Consider the following 22,625-nt stretch of genomic DNA (forward strand, 5'->3'; position numbering starts at 1 on the left):
ATTGCTGGATGCTGTTTACATCCTGGCGCAAACAGAAAGAAAAGCAGAGGCCTGATTTCTCACCCAACATTTCCAGTGTATTTTATTATTGCAATACACCTTCATGGCCAGTTCTGAATATACCTGGGCAGGAGGACACATATTCATGTGGCCAAACACAACTGTTAGACAAAATAGTGTGCAGCAATTCCTCAGATCAGCCCTGGTACCTGGCTCAAGACATTATTTAAGTAGTACTGATGGGTGAGCCTGCACCAAATCATGGAACTAGTTGGGACAGCCAGCCCACTGATGAGACAGGGTGAAGCACCCGCCTCAGGTGGTAGAAGCACAAGAGGTGGCACCCTGCCTTCCCCACTGCTTCCATCTTCTGGAGTGCCCCAGCTCTCACTGAGTTTGATGAGAGGGGCTGTTCCTGTGCACGACAGGTGACAACACCTTCCGAACTGCCCTGGCTCTTAGCAACATTGGCAAAAGGGGTGGCATTCCAGCGGAAGTGGGGGAACTGCAGACGGAATAGATGATCATGGAGCATTGTGCATTCCCATTTCACCTCAGGTGACAAAACACGATGGGCCTCGGCTGCCGGTTGGTATGCTTGCTCAGTTAAGCCAGCCATCCTTGTGTTGGCTGAGAGGCTAATGCCATGATCATGGGAGCTGCTGTGATTGCCCAGCATTACAGAATTTGCTGGGGGGAAAGAGGAGATTCATGAGGGAACTGGAACTAATGTACAGGATAACGAGTGACCTTTCTTGGCTCAGGACATGGGACTCTGGTGAAAGAAGAGTCACTGTTTTTGGAAGGTAGGCTATCTGAAATTCCTTGTGGTGGTTTTGCTTTCTCTTTGAAGCTAGGGTTGATATTTCCAGGGAGCTGAGGGCTGGGGTGACTGTAAGAGTCTTGGACAAAAGAGAGGGCTTTTACCTGGATGTTTTGGCCATGTTTGTCACTATTACATAGTGGCTATATAATTTCTTTTATTATGTATTGTGGTTATTGTGGGGGAAGGGGAATCATTTGCAGACAGTAAGAATACAACAAAGGAAAAGAACAAAGCAACAACAAACCCCACCATCAAATCAATTGTCTCCTTTGTCTTTTCAGGTACTCAGACTAGCAGAGGAAGAGAGGAAAGAAAGAGCATGTCAGATAAACTAGGAGGAACGGAGGTTTTGCAGAAAGACTCATATTGAGCAGGGGCATAATGGGTACATCTGTTTTTAGTCACTTATGTGACAATGTCCCACCAAACTGCCAGAATGGACTCTGATTCTGCCTTTTCTCCACAAAGCTTCAGCTGCTGTGCTAATTTTTCTGACAATACAATAAAAAAGCTTTTATATCAAGAGTCAATACTTAGTAAACATTAAGCCTTCCATCCACCATTGTGCTCTTACTATATTTATTTTCTTTTTTCTATCAACTGTTTTGATACCAACTTTTTAAAAAGTTATATAAATAAGTGGAAGATGACTATTATGTGAACTGATCTAAAGTGCAGGTAATGAAAGAGTATCAGGCACCATATTCAAATTATAAGAAACAGGAACAGTTGCAAATGAAGACCTTTCCAGTTTTTATGGCTTCCTGAGAGTTGCATAGAAAATATCAGAGATGAATATTCTAATCCCCTGAAGTGACTAGTAGCCACAGTAAGAATCAGAAAAGCAAATCAAAACTGAAAAATAACTAGACAAGCTAACTATTAATGTAGCAGTTATCCCCTCTGGAAAATACAAACATATTTGATATAGTGCGGCTTTTAAAGTCTAATCCTATGCACACTGGCAGCAGAGCACACAATTTTAATGCAAGCTTTCAATAGTAGCATATGGGAGTTGCCTCTTCACCATTATGCTGAAGCTGTAGTGTCCATTGGCATTCAGCTTTAGCTGATATGTAATTCACATTAGTGTTATATAAGATAGCAGAATGTAGGAAGGAGCAACAGAGGGAGCCAGTGTCCCAACCAACTTTTTGCAGCCCGTCATAGAATTTCACATAGCCCTCAGCTGCTAGAACCAAAGCTCTAGAATAGGCAAGACAAATGTATTCTTTAAAGCAGGAGTGGAGAGAGTGTGGCTCCCCCCCAGTTCCAATCATCCCCAGTCAGCATAGCCAGTGGTCCAGGGTGTTAGGAGTTGTCTCCATCCATCCACCCATCCAGCCAGAGGTCTCCATCCCTGCTAAAGGCTCACCTGGTTTCACACATTGGAAGCTTTTCTACGCCAAGCTAAAATACTTTTGTTTATCCTAGCATATTGCTAGCACATGCTTTAAAGTACTTAGGAGGGCTCTTCACCTGCACCCTTCACTTTCCTGTTATGTTTAATCCAACTTTGGTGGTAGGTATAGCCCACAGAGCAGCATCCTGATTATGAAATTCCCTCCCTACTGAAGTGATGCTGTCCCCCATACTGCCATCATTTATATGTTGCCTGAAAGCATTTCTCTGCATCCAGGCAATTGGTATGCTCAGCAACTATGCATATATAATGAAAATATGTTTTTAGTGTTTAATTCCATTTTAAAAAATATTGCTTTATTTATGATGTTGCACAACTGCCTCCTTTGGAAGGCCAAGATAAAAATTGAGGTTAATACTACTACTACTAAATAGATGAGAACATGCCTTGAAATTCTGAATAGAATGAAGGGCTGTATACATACATTTTAAATAAAAATGTCGTTTCTATTTATATTCAGGGTGATCCATAACAACAGTTACAGCAGTCTCTGGGGCTAGAGACTTGAACCTCTGGTTCTATGTTCCCTTGTCCTTGTGCCAAGTCACTCAGAGCTGCTGATGAAAGGGCTCCCAGCATTTATTAAGTTGTCTCAGGCTCCATATTAATTCTTCCAACCAAAGGAGTTTTTTCCTGACCTGAAAGAGTGATAAAATCTTCCATGTCAAACTTGGGTTTGCCAGGGCAGCAGTTTGTTTGCATCTTGCATGCCCAGCCGATACCCTCTGCTCTCTTCTCTCTGCGTAGTAGATTCCCCTAAGGAACCAGACCTGGAGGCTAGTGCCTTAGTTGCACCTTACACTGCTGGTTTTCTAGCTTACCTACAGTTGAGCACCACAACAGCTGGTGATCTGTCTTTAAAACACTCACATTTCGGGTTTCCCTCTTAAATGCATTGCCCAGCTGTATATTTTGGAGTCTAAAATAAAACACATGTGAACAACGTATTTCAGGTGAGGGGGGTTCAATTTCTGACTGCTGGAATTCCACTTGAGGTAACCTAATCTACACAGGAGAAAGATATACTGTTGTACCCAAACAAAGGTAAAGGCAAGATTCCAAATGGAGTCCTTCAGATGGGCATCCCTAGCCTGGGCGTGGTACAAATAGGCATCTCCAGGCTCTCTTCCAGTAGTAGGCAAACAGGAGAACTTCCTCCTGCAAGAACTGCAGCAGCTTCTGAAACTGAGGAGTGCAAGTGCGTTTGCCAGTAAGGGGACTGGAATTGTGCAGTCATACTTGCTCCATAGAGAATACCACTTTGTCTGCTGGACTGGAGTATATGTGGCTGATAACAAAATGTATTTCTTTTACAGTGGTTACACAGAATCTCAATGGAAGCTGTTGGTGACATGACTATTCATCTTACAACTGTAATAGTCAATCAATGGGCTTTTGTAACAGGTTTGTAATTTAAGTGAAGATGTTGTAAATTAAACACATTACAACACAATTAACCTGCAGGTGATGGACTCTGGAATATAAAACTCAGATTGCCACTTTTTGTCTGAAAATGAAAAACATAGCTCTTTGATTGCATATGGATTTCAAAAGAATGTGGCATTTTTCTTCCTGCTCATTCAAAAGCAGATATCCTAGAATAATCAAATGTGATGCAGCAGGCGTTTTCTAATCCCTGCATCATCATATCCTCATTTGGCTAAACGGATGTTTGCATTTTGGTACAAGCAAAGCTATCAATCAGTATCAATTCACATAACTGATAAATATATGTGTTTACTATATTTTCAGGACATTTGCCTTTTATTTATCTGGTGTAAATATATATTTGTAACCATGGGTTTTAAGACGGTAATGATAAAGGCACTAATTCTCACACACATATATAAAACTGTAATAAGATGCCTCTTGCAAGATTGATTAACATGTTGGCATTAATCAGTGAAAAAGCACAAGAGTGAACGTCGTTGTAGTCAAGTTGGGCCTGCGAAAAATGTTATACGGCAGAGTGGAGTGTTCCTGTTCAGGGTGCCAGCCAGCCCCTTTCAAGGATGCTCTGTTCACCTAGTTCTCAAACATGCCTTGAAAATTGCTGAGCATCTTGGTGGACCACTTAATGGTTTTTCTCCCTGCTCTAGCAATTGTAATACGTTGTGCTAGATGCTGCATGGTTTTTAATTGTATTTTCTTGCTTATTTTATTTTTGATGTATTGTACAATATCCTTCCTATCACTACTGATTCATCTGGCCCTTCTAAACAAGTGAGAAGCGAACAGAGGAGGAATTGCTTCCACCCACCTTGTCCTCTCCTTTGGAACAGCTCTGCAGATGGAGGCCAATGGAGAGGGCAAATTGATGAACAGTGATGACAGAGAAATGAAAGAGTGGCCCCACTCAGACAAGGGGACTACGGTGGACATCTTATCCAAAGACCGCAACAGCTGGAGCTCTGTGACATGAGCTCTGCATGTACATTTCCACTTTGAGGGGTCAGGTTGTATCATCCACTAGTTAATCTCATCAAAGCCTCATGAACTGTTAGATAAAGTCTTGATGTTCTTCTCACTACAGAAAATGAAAATTCTTGGATATCAAATCAAATATATTGGGTTCATGAACTTGGTCTCTCTTTTTTTGGTAATACACATGAGTGTGTGTGCATATAAAGATAACATTTCTGCTATTACTGTGGAGTGCATTGCAAGCACATACATCAAAGGAAAGGCTTTTGTAACATGTTCTTGGAAATCATAAAGTCAGCAACCCACTGAAATCAAAATGTTATATTGTCAAAAAGCCAGTTCATTCTTTATATATATAAAGGAAGTAAGTCTCTGATCCTCTATTCCAGTGCAATTTTCTTCCATTTCAGTAAGGTTTTCAGAAGAAGCTGCCTGCATCAGTCGTCTTTGAAATGAATGGGAGTTTTACAAATTCACTTCAATAGGGCTTGTACAGGACAACTTCCCAGTAAATTGGGGGTATAGTACTTTGAGACTGCATCACACAATTGAACCTTTCATTTCCCTTAAGTTTTTGTTCAGTGTATTCTGCACTGACTTAGTGCTTAGAAAAATGGGTATGAAATTTCCCAAAAATTAAACCAAGGATAAGAACAATAATTGACACTACCTTAAGAACTTTGCATGATCTCACACCTCCTATGACAATATTCATATTAAGTTAACCTCTTTCTCAAGTTATTCATCCTTAATAATTGCACTTCAGTAGTTTTTTTTTTTATATATAAACCAGTATAAGTACAATTCAACTGAAGTCAATAGTAGTTTCCACACTGATGGAGCCAGTCTTGTTGAATAAGAGAAAACTGGACATTAAGAGATTTGAGTAGAAATCATTGCATAGCTGTGGGCTCAGTTGCTGATGTTGACAAATCACCCATCTCTCAGGCTCCTCAGGGAAACAGAAGAAACCAATTGCCGAGTTCTTGGTTATGTATAGCTAGCTCTACATACATACAGTTATACATCCAGGGCCTTTGCAGACATTCAAATGAACATGGTTAGAGTGTGGATGGAGTTTGCCAACTCCAGTCTATGAGGTCTGATACTGAATACCTAGAGAGGATATAGTATGTGGCGGGGATAAGTTATTAGTGCTCTCTATGATGTCATAAGCACCTGCCAATAGGCATTTGTGAAATTTTTGTTATTTTTATTGTTTATACCCTGCCTATTTGGCTGGGTTTCCCCAGCCACTCTGGGCGGCTTCCAGCAATATAGAAAAAATAATAAAATGTCAGACATTAAAAACTTCCCTGAACACAGCTCCCTTCAGATGTTTTCTAAAAGTTGTTTAATTCCCTGATATCTGGTGGGAGGGCGTTCCACAGGAAGGGTGCCACTGCCAAGAAGGCCTCTGCCTGGTTGGTACAATGGCGAGTCATCAAAGCACTCACAGGTGTAACAGAAGTTCTAGTGGTAGAATAAGGCATGTAGACATTATGCAAATGTAAGTGGCATAGAAATGAGCTGTTTTGGAGGCTGCTTAGTCCTCACTTTAGCCCTGAACACCTAGGTGTCATTGGTAACTTGAACACTGATCTCAGTTTTAACTCTGATACTAAACTCATTATACAGACACTTTGAATAATGTCAATATCCTCAGAGGTTATTTATTTCACACCAACACGGCCCTGATGTCACCAACTGGTAGTAATTTATTCAGATTGCAGATCTTTGCCTTATTGCTGAGTGTTATCCCTGTCACTCTGTAAATCTCAATGAACCTAGGATTGAACCTATGAAACATAGGGACTTGCTTCAGATTAAACATGCACAGCATTGTGCTACAGGCCTTTCAATTCCTTTCCACACCACATTCCCAAATGAACACTTTCCCAGGAGCTTAACCAAGCAATAGACATAATTGCAATCTTTAGCAAATCCTGCTAAGTGGATTCTGGCAGAAAACAGACTCACTTAAATAAGAAGAGATTTATTAATCAATATAGACAGGAGAACATATATTTTCAGTGTAATAAGAAAATAAAGATAAAAAGAAAATATTTTTTCTAGGACAGAATCAAAGCATGCAGCTGTATCTTTTCATGGGTGCAGATAATTCAAAACCAGCTTCTGAAGTTAAAAGCCAAGATTACTTATTCTAATAAGTAATAATGACATGGGAACCGCAGCATGGTCAAAATTGCAACATTGGAAGTGCAGCTAATACACCTTCCACCAACTGAAACCCAATTGCAGCAATGCTTGCTCTACCTTTGTTTGTTTGCAGTTTTTAAAAACTTACAGTATTTGGGAATAAGTACTTTGGTTCAAGATGATGCAGATAAATGGAACAACAGTCAATTGTTGAATGTACGGACAGTTTCTGCACTAGAGCCTGTCATGTGTCAAAGAACAGGAAGAGATATCCCTTCTTAAGAAATACAATAGGACAGACTCACAAGAATTCATCATATGAGGGGAAATGGAAGCTATGAAGCTCACTCTTTGATATTCCCCTTGTCAGTTTGAGAAAGAAGATGTTCCCATCTGTTAATGCCGTCAGTTTTCATACCTGACGGAGCTTAATAGCAAAGTACTCCTATAGTAGGCTAATTCCTGCTAAGTTAATAACCATATGATGTCATGCTGTGGTGTACAGTCTTGAGAAATTCAGTACAATATACTTTTTAGTGAGGGACACAAGTATATTCCCTACCCCAAACCCCAACTCAACACTCTTCATCTGATCTGGCCAAGAAGAGATTATAAGCATCTGCTTCTGTTTTCAACCAACTGCTGATTATCATTTTATTTTAACTGGGAATTTGGTTAGTTTTCACTATGGCTCATCCCTGCAGATGCTGCTGTACAACAAATCATCATCATTGACTATTGGACGTGCTGGCTGGAGCCGATGGGAGTTAGTTCGCAACAACATCTGGTGGGCTATAGGTTTCCCATCCCTAGTTTATCTGAAGCCAGGATCGGAAACTATTGTTTGCTGCAGTTTGCTTGGACAAATCATGCTTTAAAACAACCAGAGTTTGTTCTTATATGGACAAAACAAACTATGTATAGTTGTAAATGGAAGTGGACGTTTCCCATCATCTTCTCACAGCCATACTGAAGAGCGAGAAGGAATGGGGGAGCAAACTTGTGATGCAACACTAAACTATGGTTTTGTATTATGTTCATGCTTCTTTCTAGGTTCTGGAGTGCAGAGATTCAAGCTATCACCCTGATAGCTCCTTACTTTAGTGCTACATCAGAAGAGTTAGTGCAACCCTGGGACCCTAACTTAAGTTGCTACAAAGGTTCATGTTCCAGTGTTTCTCCCATAATTTCTGTGTAGCACAGATGAGCCATAGCAGGGTCTTTGTATGATTCTTGAGTTGATAGAAGAAGAACAGGAAGAACACAGAGCCCCTTTCTGCCTTCTTGCACAATATAGCCCTATAGAAACCATAAGGGTCAGTGTTAATTGTGCATTACTACACGAAAAAAGGACAGATTTTCCAGCTAGCAAGCTAAGAATGCTCCTTAAGAATGAAAGCAGGCTTCAGATGCAGCACAGCAATTTAAGCTGAATTAGGGCTGCTGGGCTGCCATTTTCATCTTCCATAATCTGATATTGGTTTCCACAACAATTTCAGTGCAATAATTAAGTGTAACTAGTTTCGAGATTGCATCCTAAGCCCCTCTTGATGTGCATTCTCTAAAGCAGCTCACACACTGTTGAACATATTCCCATTACGCATCAAGCTTCCATTTAATCACAAAGGGGAGCTCATTGACTTTACAAGGATTATTCATGTAGGTAGAGTGCATATGAGTTCTCAGGATCAAGGTTAGATAGGATGCAAGTGAAGGCCTTTCAGGAACAACACCCAAGATAACCCTTTGGCATGTTATGGGCTCTTTTCATAATTGCATGTAGGTTCTTACAGAACACTGTCTAGTGTGGACAGTTTCCCATGGCTGATCTCATAAACATTATTCTTATTCTTATTTATTGAATTTATATACCGCCCTATACCCAGAGGTCTCAGAGGTTCACAGAAGCATGGCTGTATGAGGATTATTGCTGCTTTTAATTTTTAATGCGTATATCCCTGCAGCATTTTCCCCCCTTTATTATATTGCTACTGCACTGTGCTCTCATGTTATAAAGCACTATTCAGACTGGATGAGATATAGGCATTTTCCTATACAAAAAACTGTTACGTACTCACAAAAGAAAAATATGAAATACTCAGCATCGTCAAGTCCCACTTGACTTGCAAGGAACATCTTGCCTGTTTTGTAGCAGACAGATCCTATCAGCCTGAGAACAATTTTTCCTGGAGCTTAATTCAAATTATACAGCCATATGCCTATGGATATAACTGAATTCCTTTCCATTTAATAGGCCTTTCTTCACAGTTACAAAGCATTAAATCTCTGAGATAGTCTCAAAGTTTCCTGGTTAAAGGACAAACTTAACATGCATCTGTTAGCCACTTCGTTATGCAAGTTCAGTCAGCGAAAAGAAACATGTTTGGGAATCCTGCTTGAGTCATGTATTCTTCTTGTTGCTTTTCCCCAGTGTCTGCTTCCGTTTCTTTTGATACTTGGTATTCACTGTCTCACTTGACTGACACAAGAAGCCCACTGTGGGAAGAAACACTTCCTCTGAACTTTGCCTGGTTTCCATGGAACAAAGTTTTCCCTTTAATTCTCTCTCCAGTAAACTGCACACATGTGCAGCCTTTGTGGTGTATTTCTGCCAAGTAATCAGTATCAGTGTGGGGGAAAGAACTGACACACCATCACGCCAATGGATCAACAAAACTGTACAATTTTTAGCTCCAACTCTTCGTTCAGATTCAAAGAAACACTTTCTGGCTTGCTTCTTGAAGTCATCAAGTCACACTGTTTCTTGGGTGCCATTATTTTTTTAAAAAAAGAACAACCACACTAGCTTCAAATGCCCTGTCAGCAAGTGCTTTAAATGCTGTATCTTTTATTCAAGGTTGTGCTTTGTTAAATAGGGAGAAGCCGCCAACATTTCCCTAGTTTGACACCCAAAACAACTTGATGTGAAGTGTGAGCACTTCAACACCATTGGTTTCAAGCGAGTTAGACTGAATGGAACCACCAGAACATAGCTGACTCAGAATTAATGTAAACTAACACCCTCTAACCTACTTGCTCTCATACACATAAACACACTTCCACACAAACACTTGGAATTCAATGGGTGAGGGGGGCAGGGAAATTAACCCCTTACTGCTCTATTCTTGCAAATGCAAGGGGTGGGGGTAGAAATCCAGACAGAGTAGTTTCCAAACCAAAGATAATCTGAAAAGGGCACCCTAAAGGAGAACAAAACCGTTCCTTTTTCAGGGCTGAGTGCTGAAGAGTGCAACTCACCTTAAGAAACCCCACACACGCGCACACAACCAACCAAACTTCTTTTGCTCGTTCTGTCTATTTCTCAGACCTTCTGAGTAGCTGCATTTGGAAAGTGGGGGAGAGTGCTACGGATCCAAGGAACACGAGGAAAGAGAAAGAGAAAGCCAGGAGGCAATCCATAGGCGACACAAACACCTCCCAAGGAACAGGGACCGACCAGAGTTGGGGGGGGGGAGGCAAGAGGTCAGTTGCGTGCACTGCAGCCGGCCAGCCAGCCAGCCTCTCAGCAGCCCGGGGCTACGAGTGTGCCCAGTCACCACCGCACACTGCGGACCTGGGCAAGCGCTTCAGCAGGTAACAAGTCAAGCTTTCCAAGTCATGTGAATGATATACACACACACACACACATATATAGATACACACAGAGAGAAATACATGCATAGAATTATAGCCGGCTGATTTTTCTCACAGTGTGGTTAGGGGCGGGGATGCCTTACCCCATTTTCATCCCTGTGCGTGCGATATGTTATTTTAAGGGGGGGTATTTCGTGCATAAAAGCCAACAAGGCAGATTTCCCCTATATAAAACAAATGCACACCCCAGCTCCGCCGTTCCGGGCCCCCGCCCCCCTCTCGCCCGGCACTCACCGATCCGGAGCACTTGCTGGGAAGTCTGGGGGACGCCTAGGCAAAGGTAGAGCAGGAGGAAGAAGAGTCCTGCGCCGGCCTCCATCGCGGAGTGCCTCGGCTCGCAGCAAAGGGGTCTCTCCATCTTCTTCACTCCTCGCCTGGATTCATGCTTCAGCCTCTCGGCCCCGCTTCTGCTCGCCCCTCATGCAGAAGCTGCTGCTCCCACTCGGGCAGGATCGCGATCCCTCATTCTTGCTCGGGGTTTTGTTTCATCCTGGTAAGGAGCGGCGTGGTGGATGCTTGCGGGGTGCAGGGGGTCGGATCGCGGCGTGTGGGGGGTGTTATATTTACACCATGAAGATCTGCCGATCTTGCTGCTGGAGGGGATCCACTACGATCTCTCCCGTCGTCTCCCACCCCCCACTTTCTCCCCCTTTTAGTCCATCACGCTACCCCTCTGCATCCAACAGCCGTCGGGGGTGCTAAGTGTGTGTGTGGTGGGGAGGGTGGGGAAGGAAGATTTCCTCGCAGAGATCAGCGAAGCGGTTGGTGAGGTTGGAAAGTTGCCGCTCGAAATGGCCGGCGACGCGGCTCCCTCATGAGACCTGCCGCCAAGTGCCAAAGTGTCCCTCGGGAGAAAAGGCGCGCGAGCGGGGGAAAGATCTGGGCTGGAGCGGGAGGGGAAGCGGGAAGGTCCCCCGGCCGAGGCGGATCTCCAGCAGATGCGAGCGGGGACCGAGGCGCAGCTTCTCCGTGCGCGCCTGCCTCTCTCCCTCCGTCTCTCTCGCTCTCTTTCTTTCCCCGCACGAACTAAACTACTTTGGGCGCCTTCGCTCCAGCGCTGATTTGAGTCTCTGCTCGCCGCCTGATGATCCCGGCCAAGCTCCTCTCCGCATTGGCCGGCGCCGCTCTCGGGGCTCATTAAAGGGGACACTGTCAACTCCAAGCCGATCAATTGGACGGAAAGTGAACGAAAATCCTTTGGTGACGTCAGACGGCGCAGCTCTCCTCTCCGGCCCGCCCGCTTGGCAGGTCTCTCCTGCCCCTTCGTCGCCGCCTTCTACCGAATTAAATACTGAACGTCTATACGGAGCCGGGGTCCCTCGGAGGGCGCGGCCGAGACTCAGCTCGGGGCATGCGGAGATCCGAGCAGACAGCGCCGCTGAGCATATGCAGAGTGCCTTTCGCTCGCCGCTAGTGGCAGGCTCAACCCGATTCGGAAACGCAGCTTCGAGGTTGCGGGGCTAAGCAGCGAGACTAAAAACTCTCCCTCCCCGAGGGTTACTTACTTTACTCAGCCCAGCGAGCTTCCCGAGGTGTAAATGGCTCAGAGCCTGCAGCCACGCCCTCAATAAAACTGCAGGGGCTGCGTTGATACATTTATATAGGGATCAGCTGCGAGTCATGATTGGGAGCGGGAGCCCGGTGCTTGAAAAGTATGGCCTGAACCCAGCTATAGAATTATGACGGGCTTCACTTTATTGCTTCCCTTATGCTGGTATGTCGCGATCACAGTGAAAACCTGAAAGGCTCATTCACTCGCCAGAGTAAGGACAGTCCATCAGTTCTCCAGGTGCACCTGCAGATGACCTCATCGCTCCTGCTTGGGGGGAGGGGGAGTCCAGAGACGACTTTCCCACGATCCACTTCAGCCACCAACACCTCATATCCAGCATGCAACCTTTTTTTAAAAAAGCCCATGGGACCCTTTTCCTTGCCAGGAAGCACAAGTGGCCCACGGGAGGCTGAGCGAGAGTCAGTGACAGGCAGAGCCACCTCCTTCCTACAAGTAGCAACGGGGAGACCCAGGAAGCTGGCAGGCAGAGGTACCAACTTGAATAAAATATGGGGGCACAGGTAAGCCCCACCCCAAGCAACCAACCACAAGATGTGGTCCGCACCATTTGAATGGGAATGCCCATCACCTTTGGGGAGGTGCAGCCTCCACAAATATTTGGGAGGGGGAGAAAGAACTTTAGTCCCTGGGAGTTGGCTCCTATGCTCCCTAGGCTGCATGTAAGTAAGATGACAGGCAGGTGAGGGGCTGGCTGAGGTGGTTGGGGCAGTGCCCCTGGATGGACGGTTTTGTTGATTAGTTGTGTCTGGCTCTTTGTGACCCCATGGACCAGAGCATGCCAGGCACTCCTGTCTTCCACTGCCTCCCGCAGCTTGGTCAGACTCACGCTGGTAGCTTTGAAAACACTGTCCAACCATCTCGTTCTCTGTCATTCCCTTCTCCTTGTGCCTTCAATCTTTCCCAACATCAGGGTCTTTTCCAGGGAATCTTCTCTTCTCATGAGGTGGCCAAAGTATTGGAGCCTCAACTTCAGGATCTGTCCTTCCAGTGAGCACTCAGGGCTGATTTCCTTAAGAATGGATACGTTTGAAGTCAAAGGCCACTATGGGGTGCGGTGCTCATCTCAAGCCTCCATTGCATTTTGCCTGCTGCTGCTTGGCATTCCCACACAGGCCAAACCATGACTTGGGTTTCCGGTGGGCAAAGCAGTTACCCTTTTTCACTACCACATTAGTGGTAACCTCCTGAATCCATTAGCAACCTTCTGGAGTGCACCTGTTTTCAGCTTGCGGCAAGCTATGGTCTGGATTGCATCTCAGAGGCCAGATTTATTCTAGTTGCACTGAGTCCCTATATGTTCTCCATGGAACTGACTACCAAAGCAATCCTCATGGAACTATAGATTTCCTAATGAGCAGGGTTTATTCAGAATTGGCTTACTGGAGACTGAAAATATAAGATACAAATCGGGCTCAAGACGTGGGGAGTTCTGGCCTGCCAAAATCAGTTCCCTGCAACGCAGCATTTAAAAACATATTTTACAAGCACTTTGCAAGGAATTTACCTGTGAATTCCATGAAAATATGAATCAAAGGCAGCAGCATTCATGTGGGGCCCGCCAATATCTTGTCGTCTCCACTGACAGAATATGACTGAATGATGATTAACAAGTTTTATTTCCACTGCTCTCCTGACTTGATTCATAATGGGGATGCATGAACAAGTATCAATTTAAAAGTCAGTCACCATACTATCCACTTCATTGACATAAGGCAATGTTTCTCAAGCAGAAAATTACAAAATTGAAATGGAAAATGCACCGGCTGTACTAGTAACTTATTTTACTCCTAAAAAATCATGTAAATGCTTTTTCACACAGGAAGCAAAGTACAAGAAAATGAACAAGTATAACAAAACATAGGAGATTTGTTACTGCCAGCTATTGAATTCATGTATGATATAAATTTTCAAAAGTAAACACTAGACTATTCAAATGCTACAAAAAGGCTTTGATTAGGGTTTAAACTGTATTACTATGCTAGGCTGTACCAATTAAGGATGATGTGAGGATTTAAAATTTTACCGACAGTAACCTTAGGCATAAGTCTTGCTTAACTTTTAAGTACTGGCTTTGTTATGGCAGGGGGTAGAAAACACACTGTAAATCAAAACAGACTGTGTGTGAAAGGTACAGGCAATATTTGCAAATTTGTTTTAAAAGAGAATGTCATCCGTTCTTATCATTATGGCTCTCCTGGAGATTTTTAGCCTCTGGACCTCTTGAGTCAACAGTTCAGAATTCACATCAGTTCTTGAATTAGTATTCAGTGGCGACACTATATTTCAGTGCACTTGGAGGACTGCATTGTCTGAAGTACCAGCCTAGGTTTCAGTTCACATCCAAATCATGTTCCCTGTTGCCTTTCTCTGGCCAGCATCCTGACGTACCCTCAAATGAAACAAACAAGAGTCAAGAGGAAATCCCAGCTCTTTTCTGGCCAGTGCTCCCTTCCTGTGTCAAGCAGATTTCAGTGCCCAGAGCCTTTTGCACGTGAAATGTTGTTCAGAGCAGGCTGGCTGCCACATTTGCTTACTCATTCATTGCACTGCCAATATTTAATTCCGTGCATTAGTAAAATGCATTGGAATACCTTGAGAATGTTCTAAGCTCCAAAGGCACTCCATGGCAAAACCACAATGCTTGCAAGCTGCTTACAATGTGTAACCGGCCAACTGCATGCAGAGCCTTCGCAGTAGTGGTTGCCAGGCATGCGTAGCACTGGCAGGGAGACTCTCTGTGTGATCAGTCCAGACAAATCTATGTCTCGACTGATGCTTGCAAACATGGCTCCCCTGCGAGCAGCACCAAACAAAAGCCCTTTTTCCCAAGGCTGCAGCTTTTCATTAGTAGCTTAATCAACTAAATTGATCAGTTAATTGCTGGGGGACAATTTTAATTGGTGGGGACAGGTTGTAATCAATTGGATTGTGAGTTAAGGGCACACTTGCTTTAGCTACTTTGGTTCTGGTGTGCTATCATAATAGCAAATTAAAGGAGGGGAATTAAGACAGTGTCTCCTTCTAACAATGAATAGCCATCTTGTTTGTTAAACTGGAATTTATTTAGGATCATAGGGAGCTGCCTTATGCCAAGTCAGACACTGGTCCACTTTGCTCAGTATTGTCTTCAATGACTGGCAATGGCTCACCAGGATTTTAGACAGGGATCTCCTTCAGTCGTACCTGGAGATGCTCAGAACAGAACCTGGGACCTTCAGCATGCAGTGCAGATGGTCTATCACTGAGCTGCAGCCCTCTCCTTATACTTCCTTTTATACCTCAAGAAAGGCACTTGTATTGCCAACCATCCAAATAATTGCACCATTATTTCCACATCTCCAAAGGTGCCCCCATGTTGCATGGCTCATCATAATTTTTGGAACTGCAGAGGCTTTCATAAGTAGCTAGTGAAACAACATGAGGATCTTCTGACTAAAGGAAAACATAAAAAAATCTCACTGGACATGTCAGCCCATGGGCATACATAGTGCAGGCCTCTGAATTCGACCACTGAAGTTTTGGTAATATGCAAATAAAATATGCAAACATATTTGAATGGAATGCATTGATTAATTAGCAGCACAATCCTGCACAGGTCTACTCAGAAGTCCTACTGAGCTCTGAGGTTACTGTGCATTGGTTTGCAGCCGAAAAATATTTAATCAATTTGAACTGGACCCAAATGTATACACATAAATGTTATGCCTATTAGTAATGTCCCTTTATTTTAGAAATGGGAGCTTACTTGCAACAACACAACCAATTATTTTAGGTTGCTTAAAATGTGTTTCTATTGTTGTTTTAAGTCATGCCAAAATTGCTACTGCAACTTGGCCTATTATGGGAGTAAATTTGACTTTTATTGCAAGAATCCAGCCTAGGGTAATCAAATGAAGGCTATTTATATGTCCTACATTATAAATTTTATCCCTGTAGCTTTGATGTAGGACTGCTACTGGAGCGATCCTGAATGCATCTGTTCAGGCTAATGAGACAGACATTCACAGCTGAAGAATTCATGTCAGGCATTCCTCAGGCTACAATACCTACTCAACAAAGTGAAAGAGAAGATCAACAGGGCCAGACTGATATTCAGGAACCATCGTCTACATGACAAACCTAGAAGAGAAAATTGCAGGGCACTACTTGTCACTTATAATTCCCCGTAAACTTCTCAGTGACCCGCAGCCTATTGTGAACAACAATATGCTTATTAATACAAAAATATCACCTTTCAATATCTGTTGGGGGGATGTATTGTTTCTAAGAAAAGAAAACAAAAGAAAACAAACAGCCCAAAATAAAGTGTGTTGAACCAGCTTCTAAATGCTTAGAATATAGCTCACCAAAGCAAAAGCCACATCACTGCAACATTACTGGACATAATGTTTAACTGAACTATGGAACTGTTGAAATGATACAACAAGCAAATCATTTAAAAAATATTTATGATGGGAAGTGTAACATTTACTTTAAATTGATCTAGAGTATTTCTGTTGTGGGCATTACAGGTTTGGCTCGCAATGTCCTAAAACACTGAACTTTTAGCAACCTTCCTTGTTGAACTTATCTTTCAGCAAAATAAAGAAATTCCTTCCAGTAGCACCTTAGAGACCAACTAAGTTTGTTACTGGTATGAGCTTTCATGTACATGCACACGGAAGCTTATACCAATAACAAACTTAGTTGGTCTCTAAAGTGCTACTGGAAGGAATTTCTTTATTTTGTTTTCACTATGGCAGACCCAACACGGCTACCTACCTGTAACTTATCTTTCAGCATTCACTTATTATCTTTATATATTCACTTATTATTGATTTCTCCTTATACTTCTTCTCTCCTCACCTCAAGATTAATTTAGCATCTTGTATACACATCCACTCTGTCCTTTGTACCTCGTTTAGAATCAATATATGATTCTAAACAGTTTCTCCTCAGATTCCAGTGCTTTCCAGACTTCTTAAAATCCACCCCACTTCTTAGAAACATGCACAATCTTCTGGCCCCAACCCAGAAATTCTAATTTATTGCCAATGCATACTGAGTTTCAAAAAAAATAAAATTATTACTGGCCACAAATGTTATTACATTAACAGTGTTTGGGAGCCAACCCACTAGTCTCTCCCCATCCCTCAGTGCCGAAAGAAAGAAAGAAAGCAATCTGTTTTCCTATAGAATTACTTCTCAGCTATGTCTGAATTAGATATGTATGGAATAATATATGGTCATTTTCCCCCCTTCAAAACCCAAAGCTTCAAAATTACATTTTGTCATGACTAATGAGTCAACATCATTGGCAGTTTTGTGTTCTTGCAGTTATACGAAGTTGTACAATCTAAGCCAAGATCTGGGAGCAGGAGCAAGACAAAGTCTGAGACTGCTAGTGGCAAGCAGCTGAGAAACCCATCCTAGAGGCAAGAAGCAAAGCCAAAAACCCTCACCAGCAACTGTGGAATCCTTTCAAGATCACAAGAGTGGGAGTGTAGTCAGGGCAGACCAAAGCCAGCAGCTAAACTATCAACTGGTTCAAAGGGCAAGGAATGACTATGGTGCGGTGCAGCCAGAGAAGAGAGACACTCAAATCAGTGGGTGCAAGAAGTCAGAGTAGCAAAAATGTGATGAAGGGCAGGATGGAGCAATGTGTAAAAACCAGCTCTGTAGGAGGCATATCTAGGCAGCAGGGGCACGGTTATGTAAAGGATGCTGTTAGTGCCACTCCCTTCCCCAACTCCACTATCTCAAACCTGCAACTCGAATTGAGAGATAGAACTTGTATCAATCTGCTCACTAGTTCAAGAGCTTCTATGCTTGTTGTGTTTGTGATTCCTGATGAGCCAGCATTATGGAATGGTTAAGAGTGTTAAACTAGGTGCAGGGAGGGCTGGGCATCAAATCCTCAAGCAACCATAACGTTGCCCGTTGCTATCTCTCAGCCTAACTGACCTCACAGGATTGTGATTTTAAAAAATGGGGAAGTAGATACACCTGCTCACACACTGGTTGGAGCTTCTTGGAAGAACAATGAGATAAATTTGAAATAAATAAATAAATCCCAATGAAACAATTCTTTAAAGCAAGCAGCTTCCCTTAACCTCGTCTCACAATCATAGCTGTCAACTTTCCCCCTTTCTTGTGAGGAATCCTATTTGGAATAAGGGAATCTCCCTTAAAAAAAGGGAACAGTTGACAGCTATGCTCACAATACCTAGTTCTTTCATTCTTCATTTGATTACCCCCCCCAAAAAAAATAAAAACAGATAAAATTAGTAGTATATGGATTGATAATGGACCGCACAGACTTCAGCTCTGTTGTTTGTTTTGTTTTATCCTTGACTTTGGATTAATTCACATTCTGTCCACTCTGTTGTGTTGCTGCATGAATGCATTCATTGCAGCTAGCTGATGACAATCTTGTTATTTGATCCTATAGAAACACTTCATTGTGTTTTCTGCGCAAAATGAGACAGGATAATATATCTCAGTCAGGATAGCTTGTTTTTGCTGTATTGTGAATACGCCTGGAAGTTAGTTGCCAGCATTGCCATCAACTGAAAATTGATGCTTTAGAATACTGTGTGATAGCTGGTATGGAGAAAAACCTGAGCCATTTTCTGCCCTCGTGCTTATTGTTAGGTACATGGATCAAACTTGAGGTCAGGGAAGGTCGACCGTATCTCTAGTAATGTTGTCAAGTGCACTGCCAGCCTTCCCCATAGATCACTTTGGACTTCTTGTGATTCTTAATTATCTTGAAGTGCAGATAATTGAAACAATCCATTTGATATAGGTCAAGTTCCTCCACTGTGACTATGATACATAATGCAGTGTTTTTAGCAATAAAAAATGCCTTTGCAAAAGTGAGAAATCAATCAACACGGTTATTTTTAATTCCTTGGACTGCTACAGACTTTCTGTGTAATGTTGAACAGCACCAATTCCTGTTCTTCCCATGTTGGTTCAGGTGGTATTTTTCTCACCTTAGCTCCACACCTGGTTCTGAATTTGACATTTTGGCGTGAGGTGAAAAAGTACTAATAATTGAGTGTTTCAAATAATAGCAAGGGGAAATGGTGGCATCTTTATTCCCCTCAGCTGGAAAACTGATATCTGAAATAGTATTTCCCTGTGAAAGGGACAGGAAACCTGTGGATCCTGCGGGTGTTTTTGGACTTCTAACGCCCCTCAGCTCCAACCAGTATATGGGCAGAGATGATGGGATTTGTAGTCCAGTGTTCTCTGGAGGGACACAGCTCCCCCAGGCCTGCTGTGCTGTATAAGGTAAGTGTAGTAGTGGGAATGGGGTGGTGTCTAAATTGTATTCCCAAAGCAGTGTATGGATTAAGGCACCTGGAACTTCCCTGACTGAAATTACCTGGATTGTTATCCCAGGCACTGTTCTTCCAGCCCAGTTTTAAGAAAAGAAGTTAAAGAGCAAAGGGAAGGAAGAAGAAGAGGAGGAGGAGGAGGAGTTTGGATTTGATATCCCGCTTTATCACTACCTTAAGGAGTCTCAAAGTGGCTAACAATCTCCTTTTCCCTTCCTCCCCTACAACAAACACTCTGTGAGGTGAGTGAGGCTGAAAGACTTCCGAGAAGTGTGACTGGCCCAAGGTCACCCAGCAGCTGCATGTGGAGGAGCGGGGAATCAAACCTGGTTCACCAGATTACGAGTCCACTGCTCTTAACCACTACACCACACTGCAGGAAGGCAGGAAGGAAGGAGGGTTCCGCATCTCTTTGGATATAATAAGCTTGATACCCAGTCCAAAGCTATGCCATGTTTTAAAATGAAATTGTGGGTGTTTGCAGCATCGGTAATATTGGACAGGAAGAAATATTTTAAAACATCTTATCAGGTTAAACTGTGTTATGAGTTTGGAGTGTTAAGTTTTATGCCAGACCCCTCTGATTCCTGGATTCAGCAAATGTTAAAATCTAACCAAGCGTTCTCATTCCTGGAAATAGCAAAGCTATTTCTCAGTTGGAAAACACAACAACGCATGTGTTTATACGTCTTGCTCTGTTTTCGGTGCCTTCTTTTGCTTTCAGCTGCTGTCATTCTTATTTTTATTATGGCTAGGAGCCTCAAGAGCCGGAAGTGGGCCAGAACACTTTGGACTTCCGATAGTGTTGGTCCCACCCCCTCGGTCATTTTGGGCACCTGCTTCTGAATCTTTTCTAGTTCTACAATAACATTTTCGAGGTGAGAAGACCAGAACGCTACATGGTATTCCAAGTACGGTTGTACCATATATCTGTTTAGCATCTTAGAGACTATAGATTTACACATCATTGATTTGAAGGAGAAAAATGTTACAGCATAATTATTTGTATCCTGTAGGTATTACATTCATTTTTCTTCACCACTATATTATGGTATTTCTGTTCTTTGGCAGGGTGCCAGGCCTTTGGACCGGAATGCTAAAGAAAGATCAAAACCACCCACCCATAAACATAGGTGAATAGATCACAGTGGTAGATATAGAGATAAGACATGTGACCGAGGGAACATATAGGAAGAGATTAACAGATTTTTGAAAAAAAAATATTGTCAGCATACAAAATGTTTTACAATCCTGGTTCCCCATCACTACAACCCTTGGTTAGGTTGGTAGATAATGGTTTGCTCATGAGCTTTAAGGTAAAATAATTATTGCAACCGGGTTGCATCTAAGAAGCTGACCTCTGACTAATTTGTACCAACCTTCCTCTCTATTCAGCCCACTTGGAACAGACCTTGGATATGACCTACCACGACAGTTTGTTGACAAGGGCATATTAGGAGGCTGTGTGCCCCAAATGCATATTTGCTTCTCATGATTTGTTTAGACTTTACTCACACAAGGTTTTCTTATTTTATCCCTACAGCCGATATTATTCTTGACATGGTCTTCTGCATAGTCAGACCTTGTTTGCAGCCTGCCTTTGCAGCACAAGGAAGCTGAAAGTATGCCCTGAGTTTTAATATTCATGTCAAGTTCATTATATTCAGAAAGCAGTTTTAGAGAATTTGTTGTATTGGCACTGCGGTTTGGGGCTTTACCTTGGATTGCAGATATCCTTTTCATTCCAGGCAGGAATGCTCCTCCAGGAAGGATTGTGGCTTATTTTATGAGGTTATACATATGCATGCTTGGGTGGATTTCTTTAACTGTTCTATAAGTGTATTGTGTTAATATGAAGACTGTATTTCTGCTCTTGGTTATGAGTCACTTCAGGTACATCTGTGTAGAAAAGTGGTGTACAAATTAAAAGTATTACTACTACACATCATCTTTCCTATTCCTTTTTGCATTTAGAAAAGGATTAATTCTGAATAAGCAAGCTTAGGATTGCAGTGGTGCAACTCTGCTTACTCAGGAGCACATTGCTGCATGTAAAACATTTTATTGCTGAATAAAGATCAATAGAATTGCACTGCCTATCTTCCAGCTGGAATTGATTTTAAACAGCCATTGGATATTCACTGTTTATCTGTTTAAAAATTATTTAAAAGGATGCATTAACTTATATGTAAAATAAGCAGCATGATTTCACAATTCCATCTCCCCACCCCATCAAGTGCATACTTTTATTCTACAGTAAAACCATGTTCATGGTAAGAGAGGAATTTGATGCAAGAAGTCCCTTGAACCAACTGCCTGCAGTTCTTATGCTGCAGCACTCTGCAGTGTGGAAAGCCCTAAGACGCTTCCCTTCGAATCTCTGTGTTATTGCAATAAAGCAGCTGTCTTTTCATGGCTACAGAGGCACTCTTACATTACGTGAAGAACTTGTAAAGCAACCCAGAACTCATTACTTTCTGCTATAGTATGAAAGGGAATACGGGCAAAACATTTTCTCCCTTAGAAAAGGTCACGAACTACATGCTGTATTAGCACCGGAGATGAGAGATGGCTTTACTCTGTCAGCTAAAATAAATTCCTCCTGCAAAGGAAAAGGTTCTAAATGTTTTTATGGTTTTAAACAAGTATTTGTGATTACCTAAGGGACAGTGCAAAATATTTATCATTTACTAGTTAGGCACACTGAAGTTTAATTCCCCAAGTTTATTTTCCTTGAATTCATTCCTTGCTTGAGGAAACTGTTCTGTTCCCAGATCATGTATTCAGTGCTCTTGGAGAACACTGCCAGAAGGGGAAAGAATGCAGAGCAGCAGGGCTGGGAGTCTGTGGCTCTCCATGTGAAGTCCCAAATCCCAAGTCCCAAACGCCATGGCCCGATGGGCAGGCATGAAAGGAGTCCAGAAACATCTGGAGGGTCACAGGTTCTTCATCCTCTGCAGTACAGTCTTTTTCATTCCAAATGAGAAATGAGAAACAGGGCCATTACAGGCACCATCTAAGACAGGAATGCTTGGTATTATAGACAAGTGAAAAGCCACAATAATTCACAATCAGTTGACCGGATGCTATACTGAAAGGAAGGGTATTCTCTATACCTTTCTTTGCTCCGTCCCTGGTCAGCCCAACTGATCTGTCAGGGCTAAGTTTAGTCTTGTCATAAAACACCCACCCACCAAGCCACACTTGAGGCCATCTTAGTGGAATTACCTAATTTGTAGA

At 42.7% G+C, this 22,625-nt stretch overlaps 1 protein-coding gene across 6 annotated transcripts in view; it reads right to left on the reverse strand.

Annotated features, from left to right (window-relative positions):
* GRIK1 (glutamate ionotropic receptor kainate type subunit 1) overlaps positions 1–22,625 on the reverse strand; it is a 254,449-nt gene that overhangs the window by 139,938 nt on the left and 91,886 nt on the right. For 2 of the 6 annotated variants that reach the window (XM_053386554.1, XM_053386555.1), the window contains exon 1: positions 10,722–11,568. The exons of 1 other annotated variant lie outside the window; for it this stretch is intronic. In XM_053386554.1, the coding sequence (XP_053242529.1) occupies positions 10,722–10,845 (124 nt within the window). In that variant the 5' untranslated portion in view covers positions 10,846–11,568. Of the gene's footprint in view, positions 1–10,721; positions 11,598–22,625 lie in introns of those variants that run through there. 3 more of the 6 variants (XR_008330202.1, XM_053386550.1, XM_053386551.1) reach the window with 3 other exon arrangements.

This window comes from Podarcis raffonei, chromosome 4, assembly GCF_027172205.1.
Source record: "Podarcis raffonei isolate rPodRaf1 chromosome 4, rPodRaf1.pri, whole genome shotgun sequence".
NCBI classification, from domain to species: domain Eukaryota; kingdom Metazoa; phylum Chordata; class Lepidosauria; order Squamata; family Lacertidae; genus Podarcis; species Podarcis raffonei.